This window comes from Thalassophryne amazonica, chromosome 7 (assembly GCF_902500255.1).
Source record: "Thalassophryne amazonica chromosome 7, fThaAma1.1, whole genome shotgun sequence".
In the NCBI taxonomy this organism is placed as follows: Eukaryota; Metazoa; Chordata; class Actinopteri; order Batrachoidiformes; family Batrachoididae; genus Thalassophryne; species Thalassophryne amazonica.
In genome coordinates this window covers 97,220,498-97,243,933 of record NC_047109.1, presented here as the reverse complement: position 1 = coordinate 97,243,933, position 23,436 = coordinate 97,220,498, and the positions used below count along the sequence as shown (strand labels likewise).

Below are 23,436 nucleotides of genomic sequence, written 5' to 3'. Positions count from 1 at the left end.
AGGAGAGAGCATATCTCACCCATATTGGCCTCTCTTCATTGGCTTCCTGTTAATTCTAGAATAGAATTTAAAATTCTTCTTCTACTTATAAGGTTTTGAATAATCAGGTCCCATCTTATCTTAGGGACCTCATAGTACCATATCACCCCAATAGAGCGCTTCGCTCTCAGACTGCAGGCTTACTTGTAGTTCCTAGGGTTTGTAAGAGTAGAATGGGAGGCAGAGCCTTCAGCTTTCAGGCTCCTCTCCTGTGGAACCAGCTCGCAATTCAGATCAGGGAGACAGACACCCTCTCTACTTTTAAGATTACGCTTAAAAACTTTCCTTTTTGCTAAAGCTTATAGTTAGGGCTGGATCAGGTGACCCTGAACCATCCCTTAGTTATGCTGCTATAGACTTAGACTGCTGGGGGGTTCCCATGATGCACTGAGTGTTTCTTTCTCTTTTTGCTCTGTATGCACCACTCTGCATTTAATCATTAGCGATTGATCTCTGCTTCCCTCCACAGCATGTCTTTTTCCTGGTTCTCTCCCTCAGCCCCAACCAGTCCCAGCAGAAGACTGCCCCTCCCTGAGCCTGGTTCTGCTGGAGGTTTCTTCCTGTTAAAAGGGAGTTTTTCCTTCCCACTGTCGCCAAGTGCTTGCTCACAGGGGGTCGTTTTGACCGTTGGGGTTTTTACGTAATTATTGTATGGCCTTGCCTTACAATATAAAGTGCCTTGGGGCAACTGTTTGTTGTGATTTGGCGCTATATAAAAAAATTGATTGAATTGATTGATTGATTGATGTAGACAGCAAGTCAACATCTCTAAAAAATATTCCTGATCCAGTATGAGCTGCTTTTAAATGGGTCATCCAATAACCACTGGAACAATAGAGCTTTAAAGCTACAGTGTGTGGGATTATATTAGCAGAAATGGAACATAACATTCATCTGACCATCTGTTCATTAGTGTATAATTACCTGCAACAACAAATCATAACCTTAAAATGAGCTCTACAGTGGAGAGAGTCTCCTCATAGAGGCCACCATGTTGCAGCGAGGGAGGGTCCACTAGTCCTAGGCTCCACTGGTCCTAGCGTCCATTGGTCCTAGGCTCCACTGGTCCTAACCTCTTTATATTATCTGATGGTGTATATTACAACCCTAAACTGAGTTTAACTAACAAACCATATCCAGTTTTGTTCAATTTACAAAAATAAAACATATGATTCTGTTGATATACACCATTAATCACCTTTAATTGTACTGTTGTCTATAAATCTGTTGAGTTGAAAATCAACAAATAATAGTAATTCACCATAATTAAATGGGGTTTTCTTTTATTGTCACACTTTTGTAACATTACTACTATACTTTACACTACTTTAGTGCAACATATAGCCTACCATAAATATAAAAACATCTTCAACATGCTCTCCTTAATACTACGAGTAGGACTAGTGGACCCTAGGCGTTGCAGCACCATGTTGATACAGTAGCCCATAAGGAACACTCTCTTTCCCATTTTGTAGCTTGGCCGGAAGACAGAAGCAAAACTAAGGGCAATAATGTTTTGCTTCCCTGTACACTGTCTACTGGTTGTTAGTACAGGCTAACAAATTTGTAGACCTGTCATTTTTGTGAAAGGTTGGATCACATATAAAAGTGCAGATTTGTAGACAATAAAAAAGTAGACTGAGTGACAGCAAATTATATTTTAGTTTGTCAAAGGTTATGTGTAATCTCTGGTTAAATATTTCAAAATATTGATTATATTTTTTAATTTGGGTCTCCATTAGCTACCACCAAAGGAGCAGCTACTCTTCCTGGGCTCCACACACATATGTTGGCTAGAAAGCAAATAATTAGTTAATCAATCAAGTAATTGGTCAACATAAATTTAAAATCATTCAACAACAATTATGAGCAATCAATAACAATGTTGAGAAATAAGAAAATGTCAAAGGTTTGATGTCGTGGCTTCATAAATATTTGCTATTTTTGTTTTACATCAAAAAGGGCATCTGGTAAAAATTAACACACACACACACCATTGTATCATTTTTCCTTATTGTTGACATTTGACAATTGAAGACAAAGCAAATGATATTTGCAGACCACTCACTAGAAAGTCCTCTTCACAGAACACTTTTCCTCCAACATAATAAAATGCCTTCCCCCTCAGCCTCCGACCTGCAAAATAACAGCAGATTTTTTTTGTCCATCATACAGGTGGCAAACAGCAAGTTCTGCAACTGGGAGTTTAGAAATGCACTCTTTAAGGAATGAAACTGTATTTTTGGCCATGTCTGATCACTGGTTGGTTTGTCAGGTTGCAAATAGTCTGGGAAGGTGTGCCGGTGCCACTTATTACCACATTCATGACACAGAGAGGGTTACTCAGAAACTGATGGAACAGTTACAATGACACGTCGGTCTACAGGCTGAGCCTGGACTGGAACAGAACCCATTCAACTTTGGGGCAGGCCTGCATTTATTGCCATATTTTTCGGAGTGTAAGTCGTAAAAAAGATCCTTGAAGAGGGAAAAGCCGTATTTTAGTTGCACTGGAGTATAAATCGCATCTTGTTTCTGTATTATCAGCTCTTTAATTTGGGATATATGTGCAGTGTTGTAGTGTACTCTTTATTCTTGATATTTCTTCTATGATCATCATCATCATCAATAGCTAAATGGCCTCTGTGTGCGTGTATGGCTTGCAAAAACTGGGGAGAGCTGACATTTGCCGTTTGATATGATTATGTATTTTGGGTCAAGGATGAACACTGTAAAAATGGAAATATTTTTTGGAGAAATTAGCAATTTTAGCTAACCATTAAGCAATGGACGCCGTGATGCAACGCGCCATGGGAGTTTGAGTTTTCGGGGTTTTAAATGTTGCTATTGTGGTTCAAGTTAGTTTTACAGTGTTGTCAGTGTTATTGATTTATTGTGTTTTAGTAGTTCGATTGGTTTAGTCAGTTTAGTTAAGTGTCATGTTGCTGTTACCGTGAGTGTTTGATGTCTCCACAGTCTCTGTTTATGCATGTCTAAAATTAGAAGCACCTGCTTGCTAGCTAACCTTTAAACATTGATTTGGAAAAGTCAGACAACATATTTCAGTGAAACATCGCCTGGGGTGTCTGAAATAGATTTTACTACACATGTGCCAAAGTTTGATACAGGATTTGATACATTATTACAGGTTTGATACATATTGAACGTTGAGCTTTAGCAACTAGCTACAAACATCAGTGCTACATCAGCCAAAACTAAGAAGCATTGAAAATGAAACTTGAGTGAAATTTGGTCCACCTGTCTCACACTGAAGATTTATCACAAATAATTCCACATTGTGAGCCATAGTTAGCAGGAGTATTAAAAAATAACCAATTTTAATAAAACCTGAGTTGAACTGTAGAATAATCTGAAAGAGGAGTTCACCCAGGAATTTGACCTGATGTATACACTATTGTGTGCTTTTGTGGTTCCTTTATTTACAATATACAAATTAGTTACAGCTACAAACAGGTACAACTATGACAGAAGGTTTGAATTATTTTAGCTCTGTGAAAAATCTTGCATAGACATGAGCTCAGTGTCAGAAAATAGTTACAGTGCTAATGCACAAAGACCACCGTGATTAATTACAGCCATTCAAAAGTAATGGACTCTTGCAATATTTATTGTACCCCACTGAACTCTGGGCAGATAACTCAAATATGGTGTGCTGGAGACTTCAAATAATGACACGGACACAGTGTGTGGTGCAGTAGGGCTGCGAACAAAACTAAAAATGCAACTTAAGACAAACATAAGGCAGTTGGATTACAACGACATATCTGCAATGACAATCACAGTTTTTCATGTCTGATGTCATTCCTCACGCTGACTGCACTTCCTGTCTGTGCGCTTTAACAGCAGCGTGATCTGGATTTGACTTCCTATAGCGGCACATACACGCGGCACAACCGTCTCGCTCCCTTCACATAGCTTTTTTGTTAGCAGGTCCCACAGGAACATACAACATTCCAGACATTTTCTGAGTCGGGAGGTGAGGGAGGGGAGTGCAGAGGAGGAGAGGGGGTTAACTCAAATCTTCTCTTCCTTCAACCCCTCTCGCACCATGTGAAGCAGACTGCGTGTGGCTGGACAAATCCACATTGCCAGTGATTTGCTAAAACTATAGCCACCAATCCATCAATCTTTAAAGTAAAGAAAATGGGGATTATTAATATTATTATCAGTAATCAAATGGGAATCAAAGATCAGCCACTGAGGTTGAGGCAAATGTCTTCTTTGAGTAAAGAGTTGACTTCTCTCTCTCTCTCTCTCTCACTTTCTCTCTCTCTCGCTCTACAAAATCCTCTACTGATATCTCAAAAATCACAACACAATTAACTGAAAATTAAGAACTGACTCACTTGAAGGGCTAAAGAAAGCAATTAGCTTTGTTGTTCTTCAACAATGAGCTTAAATTACAGAGCACAGAGGCAAGAACAAAGCACATACTGCATCCAAAGAGAAAAGGAACGCTAATGAGCCACCTTTTTACACGCCCTCCAAAAAGCAGTCAACCCTTTGACGCTTTCAAATGGAACATAATAATCCATATGTATTTTATACTGATCAACATAAGAAGGATACGGAACGCCAAAGTGGCTACACTGTATTTCTGTCAGCGTTACACATATGGAAAGAACTGTGTCAGGTTGCCTTTGGATTGAGGAGTGAACAGCCTTTTTATTTCCAGACACAAATTCTTAACTTCTTGGAGTCATCGTCTTGAAGGAAAACAAATCTTCTCCCAAGTCAAATGTTTTTACAGGCTGCACCAGCTACTTCTCCAGGATTTACCTTCTTTTACCTTTGACCTTCACAAGACTCACGTGGTGTACAGCAGAAAAGCATCACCACAACATTAACGCTGCCACCATCAGGCTTTATGGAAATTTCTTCAATGATGTGAGTTTCCAAAACACTGACTTACCACAGGTTGGACTGTCCACACACTCAGTCCACTTCAGTCAGTTGAAATGCTGTGAATCTGGGCAGCACGATATATATATACTTTCAGCAATGTCATCAGGATGTGCAGATGTGTGTAGCTAAATGATACCAGTCAAGCATTTAGACACGCTTTCCCATTCAACTGACATGACACTGCAGGTCAAAGCTGTCACAAATTCCAGTGATTGTCTGTACCCGTCAATATTCAACTGTAGGGAAGGAGGTTCCTGGACAGGCCACTCTGTGTGGCCACCCTGCATGTTTCCTTTGTGTTGTATTTGACTGTGCAAGAACTGTGTTGAAACTGTGCTGATAATCACAAAAGCAAAATCAACATACATTGTATGGAATCTGTATGGAGCGCCAACCTCCGCCAACACTAGTTTCCAATTCCAGAAATTTTTACCTTGGGAAACATTTTCAAGGTCAAATTCTTGTCAGAAGTGGCTTTTCATAAGCAAAAATATAATACAAAATGTAGATCAAAAGGACTTTTCAATGTTAATATCAAATATCTGCTAAATTCACAGTTTGGATCAGATGTGGTTCAAACTTAAGTCTATTCATTGAGAGTGCCAGTTTGCACCTCATTGTCACAAATGAGAGTGATTGAGGAACTTTTGATTGAGCTATAATGCAAAATGTACACCAAATGGGCTTTTCAATATTAAATTCAAATGTCCACAAAATCCACAATCCAGATCAGATATGCATCAAACTTTGTCAGGTGATAGTGAGTGCCAGTCTGCACCTCACCTTCAAATATGAGAGTGACTGGGGCACATTTGATTAAGATATAATGTAAAATATTCATTAAATGGGGTTTTCAATGTTAAATTTAAATGGCCACAAAAAGCGTTGGGCTTGAGACAGGAGGATCCTTGGTTCAAATCCCAGCCTGACTGGACAATCTCTAAAGGCCTTTGGGCAAAGTCCTTAATCCCCTAGTTACTGCCAGTGTGTAGTGAGCACCTTGTATGTCAGCACCCTGACATCGGGGTGAATGTGCGGCATTATTGTAAAGCACTTTGAGAAAAATGCTACATAAATGCAGTCCATTTACCATACCATCCTACATAATGCTCTCAAATACAAAAACAATTGATCCTTTTTGACAGAGTTATGAATTTTTGTTAAATGTTAAAGCTTGGGATTTTTCCATGATTTTTCCTGACTTCAACCTTTGACCTTCAAAGTTTAATCATTTCTTGCCAATCAGGATATGAATCTTCAGTAAAAATGTCATAACGATATATGAAAAATTGTGGGCTCCAGAAAAAAAGCAGACAAACAAACAAACACAAGCAGGGGCATATTGACCAAAAACAGATAAATTGCTGAGAGTTCCTTGCAGAGTCATCCACTTTTTTTCATAAATTTTATGTTCTGTGGACGTTTCCTTACAAAAACACACTTGGTAGAATGAGTCATTCTTTCCAAATAGAGCTTCCCAAGCTATATGGTTTAAATGCATTTATATTTTTACACTTCACAATATCTCTCATAGAAAAAAAAAATTATACTGCAACATCAGTTTTTTTCCAATATCATGCAGGCCCACTTTGACTAAATATGGGACATGTGGATTTTCATAATTCTGTGAGCTCTAAAAATAATTGACAAAAGTTGATGTGGTTGTTCCATATTAAAGGAAGCACAATTTTGCAGATATAGTAGGATTAATTTAATTTTATTTTATTTTATTATTAAATGAGATGACCTTGTACAGATCTAATTTCAGTCATTTTCTGTGTTTAAATGTTACGTGGAATTATCTCATCCTGTTTTTCCACAATTATGTGGCATCAGCAGACAAATAAAAGATCACAAAGCACCAACATCTGTCCAAGGGGCGTGCACACCATGTCCATCAAGTTAAGGTCTGGAAATGAACTTGGATAATTACTGACACACATTTGTGGAACTGTGTCCCTCAGGAATGAGACAAGGATGAGGGAGGAGAACGTGAGATATGGGCCACTGGTCTTCCTCACATTCCTGCCTCTTTCCAGTGAGTGACTGAGGGAAGGCACTGAGCTTTGTGGAAAGATAAGAGCTTAATTAAAGTCAAGAGGTTGGGGCTGACTGTCTGAAAAAGTCCCTGGGGAAAAAAAAACCTGACATTTTAAATTTCATATAAATGTAAAATATGTGAGGGAGAGAATGCCACACAAGGCCATTTTTATGAAATCATTCTATAAATTTGCTAATGTAACTCCATTCAGAAAAAAAAGTCACATTCATTGACTTCCTCATGAGCCCACAACACTATTCTTTACCCAAGCGAGAGATCTTGCTTTTAGCACCACACCTGTTCATCCCAATTTCACACTGGGCAACGGCACACTATTAAAAGTGCACATCAAGGTCATCAAGTCATTTCCTCTTCCACTAAGATGATCTACAAGACAAACTCTGTGGTGGTTTCAGGTATTTCTGGTCATCTAGATGCATTTTTTTTAAAACTGTGACCAGCACCTGGAACTTTCAGTTCAAGCAAGGGCAATCTATCCCCCAGATGTTAATGCACCACTGGATTCATGGCCAATCGGATACGTGTTTGTGTTCCTGTAGGGGCTGACATTATGAAGACAGGATCTAAAAGCAGTCCTTGAAACCTTTACAGCTCCACATTAACTCTGCAGTACACTTCTATCAGCTAATGACTGCCACTGCCGCTTGACCTTGGTGGCACTTTTGGTGTGGAAACTGAATTATAAAATTGGTAGTAGTAGTAATTTATGCAACTTCTTCAGTCTGTCCATGCATACATTCAGTAACTTGTCTACACGGCCTAATTTTGGGTGTCAAATTCTTTGCAAGATACAAGTTTCTATAGCATTTAGTGGAACACGTCACAAACTAAAGTGTCCATGGCAGCTCTAAAGAACCAAAACATCTAAATTTAACTCCTGCTCAGATCTCAGAACTACTGAGGCTAAAGAGCAAATTTTGGGATTAAATTAACTTCCACAACACCAAGTTTCTATTAACTGTAACTCAACATTTTACCTGAAAATTACTGGAATTGCCTGTTTTGGCGCTGACCCTGTTGAAATTCCTCATTGCTATATACCTCAATTAACCACGTACACTAGAAATTACACTTTAAATCACTCAAGAACCTCAAATTTTACTTTGTGCCAACTGAACCTTTCCATGTTGACCTTTGACCCCTGATGATATGACTTCTCATTGTGTTTCAATAACATCTCAGTGATTCAAGACATTATTTCCACATGTCAAGCAATAAACTAACAGAATCCAAAGGATCCCAGTAGAATATTTTTTCTAATTCTGTTGCGATAAAGCAGAAGGAGATTGGTTTTTATGCTAAAAAAAAAAACCTATAAAACTAAAACTATAAATCCAGATTCAAAATGTATTTGGTGACAGCGTGTGATGTAGAGGTTCAAGAACAGTGTGAAAAAATTTGCCTGATGTTAAAGAGTGAAAAGAAATAATCCAGAGTCCACATCAGAATCCCAGTCAACAGCAACATTTATTGGGTTTAGCCTCTTGATAGTAGAGCAGGTATCCCAATGGGACAAGGATTTGGGCTAGACCTGGGTTTGGATTTTTTGTCACACCATCTCTCTCTCGTGTCCTTGTACAAGACACTTCATTTCCATGTCCCGAAACACCCACTTAAAATGGGTACCAGCTTCACTGGGGAAGTAATCTGCACTGGACTGGTGTCCCATCCATGCTATGGAATCCAGGGATAAGCACTGGCACCAATGGGCCTCAGGACCTATATTGCACTTCTCTTGATACAACTAATGATTGCACCAAGTTTCGCAGAGGTCAACTGAAAACGTTTTGCATAATCATGCCAACAGTCAGCCAGCCCAACAAATAAATACCACTAAAAACTGAACCTGCTTGGTGGAGGTAAGAAATATATTTCTTCAATCTCTGTCTCGTGGTCTAACTCCAGTGCTTCTTGCTGATTCTTCATGGTTGCCTCAACAGCACATAGTAATCAACCACTGGCTGGGTTTCCATTATGTATTTATGCAAATGTTTAGTATAATTCAGAATCCCAATAAAAACAGTTGTGATATGACAGCATTTCCATCACATTATTGATTCCCACTGCTGTTTTGTCTTCTTGCAAGAACTGTCAATCTAGCGAGGCACTCGTGAGAACTGTAATTCCAATAATAACAGGTGCTAAATATTACCATTTTGCTGTTTTTAAGCAACCTCATCCATCTGTTACTTTGTCCACATGTACTATATTGTGTATTGTAGAATGTCATGTGACACTTTCCATTCATGTGATCTGTAATAGCTAAAAAAGTGTTTTCGCTGGAGGTGTGTGAAATAAGGCTGGAGGGGAACTGCCTGCTGCAAAGTCTGGAATCCCAAACCAAGAATATAGCCTTGGCTATCAGACTACTTTAGGGAACTGAAGTGAAGGCATAGGACAGGGCTCTACAACTCATTCCAGAAAGCGTAGAGAGGGTGCAGGTTTTCTTTGCAACCACCCACTCCACCAGGTGATTTGACTGAGCAGATGGAATCAGTTAATCATTGAAATTACCTGGTGGAGTGGGTGGTTGCAAGGAAAACTTGTAGCCTCTCAGCTCTTTCTGGAATGAGTTGAAGAGCCCTGGCATAGTAGGAAAATCATAGTCATGTAGATTTGTGTCTGTTACTGTCTGTACTTGTATAAAGACACTGTATGTGTATGCACACTGGTGTGTAGCCGGTAGTCAGTCAATGGTCTCCCTGTAGTACTCTACTTCTGTCTCATTGGGCCCAGCTGACATAACAGTACCAGTGTCCTGCTGGAGCTCAACCTACTGAGGGCCCCCCATGCCTGCATTCCTCCCCTGCAGAGATACTTTACCGTGGGGCCGCTCAGAGTGATCACAACCCATATGCCCTCACATGGAATAAGCTATGAGAGCTATGTGGTGTGTAAACTCCTCTCTACCTCCAGCTCAGACATCAGCGTCACTCTCCTCCAATATGTGGCTCCAATTTTTATCTCTCTCACTCTGACACGTGCAATTAGGTACATATATATTTGGTCATGGTGGGAAATATTTGTTATGTCACACAGCGGTTGTGTAACATCGACAAAATGTGATGGTAACTTTTTTATTCCGGCTTCTCACAGAACCTCTGCAGGAATGCACACAAAGAGGAAAATAGCAGACATCTGAATTATTAGTGCAAAGTGCAGCTTTAAAATGATGTCAACTAATTATCAACAATAAGAAATGATCCAAAACTTACATTTATGAAAAATCGGAGTCATTAGACTGGCAAATTTTGTTGCATTTAAACCTTAAGAAGACAAACTCTGTTCACTTCTTGATCAGCATGTTTTTAAGTATTTCACACAGACGTTTTCCAACAATTCTACAATAATAGTAAGCCCCTTCGGCTGCTGCAAAACCACTGAATGAGTTTCAGATTCACTCAGTCATACTGATAAAATATAGTGTGCTGATCTTTTGATTCCTCCCTCAGATTTATCCGATGTGACCCTTTCTGGGTGATTAAAGCTGTTACTGAATGGTTCTGTTTTAGTTTAAGGCATACGTAATTAGATGTTTTACATTAAAACTGTACAGAAATATGCTTGAACCTGTTGCATTTGTGCAACTCAAGAAATAAAGTCATAATGTGAATGCAGATTTCCAGGGTTGAGATGAGAAAACGGGTGGATGATTTAAATAATGCATAATGTAAAACAGTACAAATTACAGCCCTAGATTCTCTGTAATAATAACAATACATTATTGTCATTTATATGAGAAATAACATATTCTTACTTGTTTCTGAAAAGGCATCAGAATAATATACAGACACAAGTAAAATTCCTGCTACTGCAGTCCCCCCAATGAAAGAAAAGGAAAACGTGTGAAAGTGCAACTTTTTCCATTCAAACTTCCTTCCTTAATGAAACCCCTGCCACAGTCACTAAAGCTTGTAAATCTTTCAGTGTATTGGTGGCTTCCCTCACTAGTGTCCTTGGTAGTTCATCACAGTCACTGATGCTGAAATTCTGCTGTGATTTGTGGTTACAAAAGTCAACAGCCTTTCACACACTGAGTGAGAACTTAATAAAGACCTCATTGACTGACTGACTGAATGGATGAATTAGCCTGAACAGCCTTGATTCCTGTGTCCTTGTGTGGGCTCCCGGATTTACTGACACACCCAGAAACCAAACACCAACAGTAGAGGCTCGTGATCCTTAAATGATGTGCGTGTTTGTGCTCAGGGGTGAAAAAATAAGGCTTAAGAAGTCACCACTTTTGTCTGGCTGAGTATAGTCTGGCAGGCTGTTAGTCAGAAGGTGATATATGTTTTATGGTCGATTCAACCATAAAGAAAGGTGACAGATACTGAATGGGAGCAAATGTTTGAGTGTGTACACACTGTGCGTTTGCGTGTACTTACCACAGGCACTGCAGGTGAAGCAGCTGTCGTGGTAAAGGCTTCCCATTGCTTGGCAGGCCTGGTTGGCGCCATAAACTGCTTTGTTGCACTTAGCACATAGTCCTGGAAAACAACACAACATGACCAAGTCAGATACGTCACAGCAAGACACAGACTGTAAGAAAGAACACACTGTGATTTTGGCCTTGTGTCCCCAATCGTAGAAATGTATGTTGTCCCATACGTATTTGCGAATTTGCAGTTTTGTCATGCAGTCATGTCATAATAATCACAATGCAACAAGGCGACTTCAAACAGCATTGTAAAAGCACTGTGGAGACTAATTTCCAGGTTGTTATTGGGGAGACTATCTTAAGAGAAAAACAGTTATTTTATTGGTTTGGAAAAGTTGTGGGAAAGATGTGGAAGTTTGCCTGAAAAGGGCATGAATGCTACAGTGCTGGAGTATGAAACTGATCGAGATCTTCAAGGGATGCATTCTTGCTGCAAATGAAATCCCTGGAAATGAATTCAGTGTTCATCGTACATGGGCATAATTTTTGGTTCTGTGACCTTCAAAAGTAGATGAAGGCCATTCATCATTGAACGTGACCGAGATCTTCAAGAGATGTATCCTTGCTCTCAATTTGGCAAACCTTTGTCAAGCCCCCGTCACACATAGAGAATGTGCCGGAACCATGCCCGACACAGCAAATAGTGCCATAATCCGATGCAGTCGAGAGGAAAAGAGGCATGGTCAGCCGTGTCACAACGCATCCAGATTACCTCGTCCACACCTGCATGATGGCATCCAAAGCGTATGTGGACAACAGGTAGATGACACAGACTGCTGTCACACAGCCATAAAAGGCGCTGCAGACTGTCCGATGTCCCGAGTGCTCCGCGCACACATGTGAGGCTGCAATTATCACTCAGCCGTGTGTCTGTGTATGTTTGTGTGTGTGTATGCATATATGAGCCACTAACTGGGGAGGGGGGGCATTTATACATGGCACGTGCAGGTCATATGGGCAGGCATACTGTGCCAGATCAATCTTGAGGTTCCCTCATATGCCCTCAAATCATTTTGGATCCTGTATTTCCGCCATCAGAATATGTAAATTGCGGTCAGATGGTCCTCAGATTGCACATGGACCGCCGTCGTATAAGTATCCCATCTCGACGGCGCAAGGAGAGTTCTGAACATGTGCATCACACTTGGGGTTGCCAGCTGAGTTTGACCAAATGTGTGAACGGATGGCTGTCAGAACGTTTTGGAACTGAAATCTGTCACTTTTCGAATGTGCACCAATTCGTCATTCCAATGCCATTCTGCATAATTCCGGCTATGTGTGACGGGGGTATTACTTCTTTGAAAGGTTATTGGAAATACAGTGTTGCAGATATCTTTGGCCCTGTGCCCTTCAAATTTAGGTCAAGGTCACTCATCACTGAAGATGGCCTAGACTTTGAAGGGATGCATGTTTGCTACAAATTTGGTAACTTGTCTCAAATCTATTAAAAGTCATAGGGAGTACAGAGTTTTGGACTTCGTTTTGGCTCTGTGATCTTCAATATTTGGTCAAGGTCAGTCGTCATCGAACTTGACCTCAACCTTTCCAAATTTGTGAAATCTGTGTTATTTCTTTTTCCGAATCACAGAACAGGGGCCCCTTATGCTCAACTGCGTTGGTGAGAACCCTGCTGTTTGAAATCCTTGGAAAGTTACTGACAGTATAGTCTTCATCACACACGGATACTAGTTTTGGCTCTGTGACCTTCATTATTTTGTCAAGGTCACTTGATATCAAACATGACCTCGACCATGCTCCACTCCTTTACCCATTTATGGGCTGGCCGGGACATAAACGGAGTCAGGTACTGCCAAGATGGTGACATTCAAACTCAACTCAATTGAGCTTTAAAACCCATTCTTCAGAAAGCGTATGGGTGACATCACGGAGTCTTTGTTCATTACTGCATATAAACAGTCTACGGTCACAACAGATGGCTAAATCAAGCACACCCTACAGAAGGAAGGCATGTTTATGTCAGAGTCACCAATTAAGGAAAGGCTTCACCCTTCACCCTCATTGGTAAAGCCATTACTCATATTGGCTTTACCATATGAGGGTGAGTTGCAATACTCATATGGTAAAGCCAACTGGCTTTACCATAAGATGGCAACTATGGGCAAACCTAAAAAAACATGAAAACCAGATCAAAATTTGGGAAAAAGTCTAAATATCTGGGAAAAACAAAAGTCTCTTCTGCAACATCATCCTGCAGGCAGATGAGACAAACATCAACTTAGACTGCACATTAAATCTGTGCTTTCAGCTCCAACATGCTGTAGTAGACAGCTAAAATAACAAATCCTTTGCTAATGTCTAACAATTTATCAACCTGACTATCAGTAATTTGCACTATTATCTTATTATAGCAGACCAGAGGGGAGTAAAATGTGGGGCAGAGGATATAATCAGGATGAATCAGATAAAATAAATAAGGCAAGAAAAGAATTCTCCACAAAATCAGGAAGCTGGTTAGCTGGCCGTATCAGTGGAATGTGGAAATATATCCTTCATTGCTTATTGAGTTGGCTCACAGACAAAGAGGTCTGCTAATAACGTCTTTGATGAAAATCTAACTTTTCCGACGTTGAGTATACACACAGTCAGAGGCTTTAAATATGTAGATACTGCAGTCTGTTAACATTATTCCAGTCACCCACAGCAGCTAAATTAGATTTGCATTGGATCTGCATTAAATAAAAGTAATGAAATAGAAATAAAAACCCAAAACACATCACTGGAAGCGCTTCCTCTCCTGTGTGTCAGGTTAAGAATGTGGGGTCAGGTCTTTAAACAAGGGAGGCCAAAGTGGCAAGGAAGTTACATAATTCCTTTCATGACCTCAGATGACCCCTAAAGTCACAGGGTTTCTTCGATAAGATGTTTTTTTCAAACATAGACTCTGAAAACTGGGACAAAAGATTATCTATCAGAATTTACTTTTCCAGCCAATGTCTCTCCTTACGATCCTGCAGACATAGCAAGCTAGAATGTAATAGCAACCCTCATCCCCACCCTTCCTGCTATTAAATCAGTTACATAATAATGCTGTGCAAAACAAAACAAAAAACTGTGATACCGCAGAGTATTGCAGTATTTTTTTTCCCGTGATACTATCAATTTTCCCACCTCTCAAACTGATACTTTACATTAAATGCTGTTTGCAAGCTTTGGCATCGTGGTAAACCCTTGTAGTGGTCACCAGGATTCATGAAGAGGTGAAGGAAAATGTATGCACTCTGTTTTCATATGATGTTTTAGGATCTGTTTTGTAGCTCAGTCAGACAATATTTGCACTGCATCTTCATGAGTTTGACAAAAGCAGTAAGCTTGGATGGTCTCAGATGAAGCCCTACTGGAAGAAGAAAAAAAGTTAGATTTCCCTGACTGGACGCTTGAGGCTGGCTCCAAAAGGGAGCACATTCCCATAGAAGTCCATGTTAAAATGTCCAACTTCAGGGCAGAATTAAACAAGTTTACAGCCTGGTACAAAAAACAGTTTTGGTCTCTATAGATAGTTTCCTCCTTTGTGACAACTGCATGAGGGGTTAAGGTTTTTTTTCCAATCTTTTTAATTTAAGACGTTTGAAGCCATGAAATTATATAATTGGGGGCATGGTCACTTTGAGTGACAGCGGCTGAGCCCAGTACGTGTGTGCAAAGAAAAGTAATGTAAGCATCCAAAATAAAACGAGGAGGTTAGAAATGCTGTATCGAAAATTCATTTTTCTGTTTAAAAATAAAAAGCACTTTAGAAATTTTTGAAGAAAACGTCAAATTTCTTGGGGGGGGGGGGGAGTAATTGTTTAGTCCTCATCTGTATGAAATCAGTTAAAATGATCTTGATTGTTTTTTGTTGTTGATGTTGCCATAATGTCCAGTCCCATTGTGTCATGAGTAGGGATGGGTATCGAGAACCGGTTCTTTTCAGGTATCGTTAGGAAATTATTCGATCCACCGATATCAATAGCCGTTTTGCTTAACGATTCCCTTATCGGTCCTTCAGAGCAGCCGTTCTGTTTGAAGGTGTTTGTCGGGAAAATGATCATTCCTCTATATTGATTGCAGACCCTGCAGCGGCTCTGTAATCAACCGTTTCTGCAGGGCGACTCCACTTTGAAGCATGAACCAATGCTTCAATCCGCTGGCTCGTGGTTCTTTGATTCACTGTGCTTCAGAAGCGGCAAGGCCCCTTCTTAACCCCTCTCAAAGCCATTAAAATATGTTAATCGTGAGTCACGTTTGTGCGGATTAAAGTCACTAACTGGGACTCTTGCTGCAGTCAAAAAACGAGAATCGTCCTCTGTTCCGTTGGCACAGCTCCAAACACTGCGCCGCTCTCTGCCAAGGCAGAGTCCGCTCACAATTAGTAACTTCAAAGTGAATCGCCGCTTTAAATAAAATGACACCTCTTTCCAAACGCTGTAATACAGACAATAAACTACAATCGACTAAAACTTTTTTTTTTTTTCCTCCCACAATGAGATGTCCTGCATTCTTTATGAATTACAACCTGACGTGCAGCACAGCCGGCTGCAAGAGCTCAGCTCCGATGTATGGAAAGACATTCATGCCAATAAGTCTTAAAGGAAATACTTTTGACAAAAACTACGGATTTTGTTTATTTCTATTTATGTCCAGAGATCAAGGATCCACCATGTAGAATTATTTATGTCCAGAGTTTAAGGATCCAGTGAACCAATTTCACATTTATTTACTTTTAAGACTCAATAAAATGTTGTTGACATAGAAACTTGTAAAGCCTACACAATAAAATCATCAGTGTTAATAAATGTGTCCCACTCTGGCCAGAGTAGGACCATATGTACACTGGCAGTGTTAATTTAACACTTTCAGTGTTAGTTTTACAATGTTGATTTTGCTGTATACTTTTAGTACACAGAAAATTCACAAGCTGTATCGATAAGGGAATCGATAAGGAATCGGGTCGATAAGCAGAATCGATAATGAGATCAATATCGATAAAATCTTATCAATACCCATCCCTAGTCATAAGATCCTGTGCAACACTGTGCCCAATCACAGAGCTGAATGTGGCATATTGAGTTAAAACAGTCGGCACAGAAGAGGGACATCGGCGGTGGAAGATGAAGCCTGGAAGTGGAGTTTGTTCGTCAGCACGAGAGTGTGTGATGGAGAAAGTTTCCAGCAGCCAACGTCCTCCACAGACACAAAGACACCTCTGTTTCCACTGTGTCCCCTGGCATCATGTGCCCAGCTCCAGCAAAAACACACTGCTGCAGTATGAGAGCATTTTCTCAAACATTACCCCTCAAAGACATTAGCAAAACTATATACAAGTCATCGGAGCCTCTCCTAAAGCCACAACAGAGGACACGTCATCAAAGCTCAATAGCTGGAAAGATGATTTAGCAGTAATTTAGGGATATTATTAGAAAGGGGTAGATTGCTGCTCTTATGCAAGTTCTTGACATGAAAACATAATAAATCAATGTCAGGCTCTCAAAATGTCAATAAAGTGTGCTCTTTGAAATGTTCTCCATGAAAAATTTACATCAGCTTACTAACGGCAGGCAAGAAGCTCTGCAGGAGAACAGTGAAGCGTTCGTACGTGAGGATTACCTGAGGGCAGCAAGCCATCTACCCTCTTTTTTTAACTGCAACTTGAGAGAAGCAACTTTCTTCTTGAAGACAAAACAGACACTTGTAGCATTAAACATGATACAAAATATTTAAGCCAAGTTAGGTTCTACAGATGGAGCTTCTCTTTAGGTTTTGGAAGAGATGTTTGTGGTGTCACACGCCAAAGAGGCACTGATCCTATCAAAGTGTCAAGGTGGCTTTTCAAGAGTACTATCTAATGACACGCATTGACACGATGAATTGTGTGCTAGTGCAGGGATCAAATTCATGCTAAGTGTCAAGGTGGCTTTAAAAAAGGGATATTATAGTTTGTATCCAAAAAAATGCCCCATACACACTGAGGAGATACAGTACATGCTAAAAACATTGATGTCTCCTAAACAAACAAAAAAAGCCTCTTCCCTCTTCAGAGATGAAGGGACTGTCCATCTGTCTCCTACAGACCTCATGGACATGTGTCCCCTTGTCATGACTGGGTGTGGCGTGGCAGAGAAGTGGTAGGACACACGATGCAAACTGGCAGGCTGAAGTGTGGAGGTAAAAATAGGCTTTATCGAAAAAAACAGGCAATGGTTTCGGTACACAAAAAGGCAGTCAGCGGGGCGGCGGTACAGACAGACGAGAGGCAGATTTGAAGTTCAGTTCACAAGCTGGAGTCAGGTTCACGGTGTGGCGGAGATCAAGTCAAACAAGCAAGGTCAAAAAACGAGGCAAACAGACTATGACAAAAAAAGGCAAGGATGTGACACGATCAACAATCTAGCAGGGAAGTGAGGGACTGTGAAGAGCTTAAATACAGGGGGAGTAATCAGGGCGTGATGTAAAACAGGTGTGTGGAAGGTTCTGGAAGGGGAGTGGCCAGACAAGACAACTAAGTGGCAGTGACACACCCACAACCAACAGAGATAAAAAGAAATGAAACCACAAACTGATGTGCTCATGTGTCAGGACCCAGAAAATAAAAGACGGAGACTTAACTAAGACAGAACTCACCATGTGGTTTAAAGAATAAAGGGAAATACAACTAATGACTATAGTGCAAGGCAGAGTGCAAGTAAAGAAGAAAATAAAAAGCAAGTCTCGATTAGAACCAAACTGATACAGATTAAAGTATGAAAGTAAATGCCATAACCGATTACCAGCTGACCAAGAAAATAAAAGACACAAAACTAAACCAGTGGCAAAAGAATACAATGAAGGCCAACACAGAATTGATAACCAGCGAAAGCAATAAATAACTAAAGAAACATAACCAGAAGAAAACACTTAAGATAAATATCAACCAAAACCAGTGACTAAAGCAGTAAATGTGATAAACAAAAACTAAACTGGGACTGAAGTAACTAAAGGAACCACGAGTAAAAGAATACAAATGCATTGCAATGAGCAATAAAGAAAAACAAACTACAGATCGGACAGGCTGGCGTCCTGTCCTGGGTGTACCCCGCCTCGTGCTCTATGGCTGCTTGGTTAGGCTCCAGCCCCCAGCGACCCTTAATTGGACTAAGTGGTAGAAGATGAATGAATGAATGAGATCGGACAGGAACAAAGACAAAACTAAATGCATGGCAACCAGGTGATACAAAGAAAATAAATGAAACAAAACTAATCATAAAGAGAGCATAACACGATGATAAAACACAAAAGATAAAACAGAAACCACAGACAGAATAATCAAAACCAGAAGTGAGGCAAAATGATAAACCCATGACCAGGGCCCCGAATGGGCCGAATCCTGACACCCAGCATGTAGGCTGCCTCACTCTGCATTTGTCAAACAGCAAGGAGGAGACCAAATGTACTTGTTACATATGTCACAGAGGTTTTAAATAAGTCATATAACACCTCATTTTTATAAATTCGTTGCACAAGAGATTTTAAATGTTTACCAACGTATGGACTTTGGGGATCTGTAACGTGAAGCCCTCACTATATAAAACGGTATATGGTAGATTTTTTTTTAAAAATGTGCACAATATGACCCCTTTAAATATTCAATTTCAAATTTAAAACTCCACTTTTATCCTTTTTTCTTGTTACCTTGCTAAAAAATGCTTAAAGGCTGGAGGTGGAGGAGAATGGATAAATATAATAAATTCTAACTTTTTATAGGATTCTTTTGAACCTATAGACCTTTGGTTTATAGGGGTCTCACATTCAAAACCAAATATGACACCGGAGCGAGGCCATTTTTTTTCCTTTCTAATTTTTATAGATTGGTGTGGGAACAAAATATACATAAATAAATAAAAGCATGAAGAACCCTTCTCTGTTTTCTTTCCCGTTTGGTACCACTGCCACTTGTTTTGATAGAACCTCCTGACTGGTTTGACCTCACAAATCTGTCTTTGGCCAGAGTCCCATATTCCAAAACACTGAGATTATTCAGGGACTGACTGTTTGGTTCCATCAGAGGGAGGGGAATAAAAACATTGGGCCAAACGTTCACCCCTCCAACTAACCTCCCCGCCTCACCTTTCCCAGCTGTCAAAATCCGCAGTGGGCCGCTCATCAGTGCACCCCTGAGTGAAAACTAAACCAGTCACACACAAGAGCAACTATGGAACAACTTCCCTCATCTTTCAGGATTGAGATCACAAATTACTAAAACAATGTTGTTGCTCTTGTTTGCCATTAAGCTGCCCCCAGTTGTTCAGGGTCACCACAGCAGTTCCAGCACAGATCCACATTGGGATTTGGCACAAGTTTTACACCAGATGCCGTTTCTGGCGCAACAGTTTGATTTTAAAATGCGCAAAATTACCATTGTGAATTGAGTGATTAAGAAAAAAAAGCCAAATTTTCACTTGATCCAGTTTTTACAACATAAAGATTTGTTTTTCTTTGCTTGATATCACTACAGATATGAATTTTGCATTGACGCTGGACAAAACAATTCAATTGTAGTCATGGCTTCTGAGAATGTAAGAGTCATCATTATCTGAGATTAATATGGACTACAAAATTTAAGGATAAATTTAAAAAAAAAATCTATATTTAGGATCACCAGTTGTGGCTTTAAGTGCACATAAAACATGTAATTGAAAACTCTGGCGGCACGTGACCTCATATTTAATGAGCCCTGTTGAAAAATACAGTATTGACGTGAATATAAAAGGGTTTTTTTTTCTTAGAAATTCTTGTCAATAATATGGCATCATCTTGTAACAGCAGACTAGATGTTTACAGGTCATACATCCACAAACATAGATGGTGCCACAGACCCGTGAAAGGCATGCGCCCCTCTCACACCTCCTACACAAGCAGCGACAGGCAAATGTGCCAAGTGAAACTTCTCTGCATTTTAATGCCACAATCACTCTCCACAACTTAAACCAACATCACCACAAGAACCAGCACATAACATCCATAAATAACAATAAATCACAATTATTTACAGTTCTCCCAGTAGTGCTTGGACTATTTTCACAGCTAAATATGCATCAGAAGAGATTTCTTTGAAAAAAGAGCAGCAGAGTTATACCACGACGTGTACTTTTTGCTTCCAAGAAGCAGAGTGACACGTTTTCCATGTTCTACAACCAGATACTTTTTCATGTTTGTTTCTGACAAACAAAAACAGTTCAAGCCTTAAACTCGCCATATTCATTTTCCTTACTCTTCAAGGGAATCTCTGTGGATCTTTGAGGCATTTATTCATCTGAAAAGTCGTCAGAGTATGTCACAGGTGTTACGTCATTATGCAAGTGGTGAGCACGAAGAGAAAGTTCTGCTACTGATGAACTGATTAATAATATGAGGACATCACAATAAAATCTTTATTGGACCACTTTATTGCAGAACTGCTTTATGTAATCTAGCCCATTTTTTCCATTCTCAAAGTGTTTTTATTAACATTATTTAAAAAAAAAAAAAAACATTTTCTTTTAAAACAGCAACAAAATATTTGATCTTTGGAAAGTTTTTTTTCTTCTTCTCCCAAAAACATGTCTTGGAAAAAAAGGGGGTTGTCTTAAATTTAGGGTAATCTTTTTTTGAGGGATAATACTGTGTTTGCAAACGTGTCAGAATTGGATCATTATCAATTTACATATCCAGACAAATAGTCATGTGAGACATACATTTATTTAAATCTAGATGTATGCATATACAGTGAGGAAAATAAGTATTTGAACACCCTCAGATTTGCAAGTGATCCCACTTAGAAATCATGGAGGGGTCTGAAATTTACATCTTTGGTGCATGTCCACTGTGAGAGACATAATCTAAAAACAAAAAAAAAAAAATCCAGAAATCACAATGTATGATTTTTTTTATACTTTATTTGTATGTTACTGCTGCAAAATAAGTATCTGAACACTTACCAACCAGCAAGAATTCTGGCTCTCACAGACCTGTTAATTTTTCTTTAAGAAGCCCTCTTATTCTGCACTCTTTACCTGTATTAATTGCACATGTTTGAACTTGTTACCTGTATAAACGACACCTGTTCACACACTCAATCAATCACACTCCAACCTGTTCACCATAGCCAAGACCAAAGAGCTGTCTAAGGACACCAGGGACAAAACTGTAGACCTGCACAAGGCTGGGATGGACTACAGGACAACAGGCAAGCAGCTTGGTAGAAGACAACAACTCTTATGATTATTTATTAGAAAGTGGAAGAAACACAAGATGACTGTTAATCTCCCTCGGTCTGGGATTCCATGTAAGATCTCACTTTGTGGGGTATGGATGATTCTGAGAAAGCTCAGAACTACACAGGAGGACCTGGTCAATGACCTGAAGAAAGCTGGGACCACAGTCACAAATACTACATTAGTAACACATGATGCTGTCATGGTTTAAAATCCTGCAGGACAGCAAGGTCCCCTGCTCAAGCCAGCACATGTCCAGGCCCGTTTGAAGTTCACCAGTGACCATCTGGATGATCCAGAGGAGGCATGGGAGAAGGTTATGTGGTCAGATGAGACCAGAATAGAGCTTTTTGGAGTCAACTCCACTTACCATGTTTAGAAGATGAGAACAACCCCAAGAAAACCATCCCAACCGTGAAGCATAGGGGTGGAAACATCATACTCTGGGGGTGCTCTTCTGCAAAGGGGACAGGATGACTGCACCGTATTGAAGGGAGGATGGATGGGGTCATGTATTGCGAGGTTTTGGCAAACAACCTCCTTCCCTCAGTAAGAGCATTGAAGATGGGTCATGGCTGGGTCTTCCAGCAGGACAATGGCCCCAAACACACAGCCAGGGCAACTAAGAAGCATTTCAAGGTCCTGGAGTGGCCTGGACAGTCTCCAGACCTGAACTCAATAGAAAATCTTTGGAGGGAGCAATATGTCTATGGGTGATTCTTAGACTACGGGCACTTATTATGTCCTTTGATCATATTGTATGAAAAACAGAAAAAAGGGGAAATTTCACACTTTTATAGTTATCTTTACAATGAAAGTGTGTTAAGAAATTTGTTCTAGTAGTCTATGATGACTTTTTCACCTTTTTTCAGCATCATTATATGCAAATATTGCCGTTTTGTGCTTTTCCCACACCCAGACTTTTGATCTTCAATGATAAAAATGAATGGTAAAGAAACATTTTTTCTAATGTTTTAAAATATTTCTGAATATAATATCAGTAAAATAATCAAAACATAATTGGGGTATTCAATGTCATACAACTGTTGTGATTTTTTAAAGACAATGTAGTTGTCCCACAATACTGCCATAATTTCCACCGCAACACTGTAATGTCCCTTTAAACAGTTTGTATGAAAGATTGTTTGGGTAGTTACTATGGAGATAAACAGTGACATCAGAGCACATGTATATAGCGCCAAATCACAACAAACAGTTGCCCCAAGGCGCTTTATATTGTAAGGCAATGGTGTGGTGGAAATTACATTTACAAGGCCAATAGTGTCCGTAGTTAAAGAATCACCCCTATATGTCTAATATGTCTAATATCTATATGGAGGAGTGGACCAAAATCCCTGTTGCAGTGTGTGAAAACTTGGTCAAGAACTACAGGAAACGTCTGGCCTCTGTAATGGCAGACAAATGTTTCTGTACCAATTGTTAAACTCTGTTTTTCTAGGGGGTCACATACGTATTTTATGCAACAAAAGGCAAATTAATTATTTAAAAATCATACAATGTGATTTTCTGTATTTTTTTTTTTTAGATTCTGTCTCTCACAGTTGAAGTGTACCTACGATAAAAATTACAGACCTCTCCATTCTTTGCAGGTGGGGAAGCATGCAAAATTGACAGGGGGTCAAATACTTATTTTCCCCACTGTATTATGATTTTATTTTTTTTTATACATAACATTTTTTTTATTCTGATGGCTGACTGTCGATCCTGGTCTTTGAACCAGA

At 39.7% G+C, this 23,436-nt stretch overlaps 1 protein-coding gene and 1 long non-coding RNA gene across 3 annotated transcripts in view; one reads left to right on the top strand and one right to left on the bottom strand.

The window, feature by feature from the left end:
• Positions 1-23,436, bottom strand: part of limd1a (LIM domains containing 1a) — a 65,472-nt gene that overhangs the window by 20,405 nt on the left and 21,631 nt on the right. The window contains exons 1-3 of one of the 2 annotated variants that reach the window (XM_034175189.1): positions 20,713-20,812; positions 11,416-11,517; positions 2,108-2,175 (exon numbers count right to left, since the gene is read on the bottom strand). In XM_034175189.1, coding sequence (XP_034031080.1) covers positions 2,108-2,175; positions 11,416-11,517; positions 20,713-20,746 — 204 coding nt within the window. In that variant the 5' untranslated portion in view covers positions 20,747-20,812. Of the gene's footprint in view, positions 1-2,107; positions 2,176-11,415; positions 11,518-20,712; positions 20,813-23,436 lie in introns of those variants that run through there. The other variant, XM_034175188.1, reaches the window with a different exon arrangement.
• LOC117514634 lies at positions 1,038-18,617 on the top strand. The gene is made up of 3 exons (XR_004561913.1): positions 1,038-1,155; positions 17,723-17,734; positions 18,608-18,617. It is a non-coding gene; the product is annotated as an uncharacterized LOC117514634 (long non-coding RNA).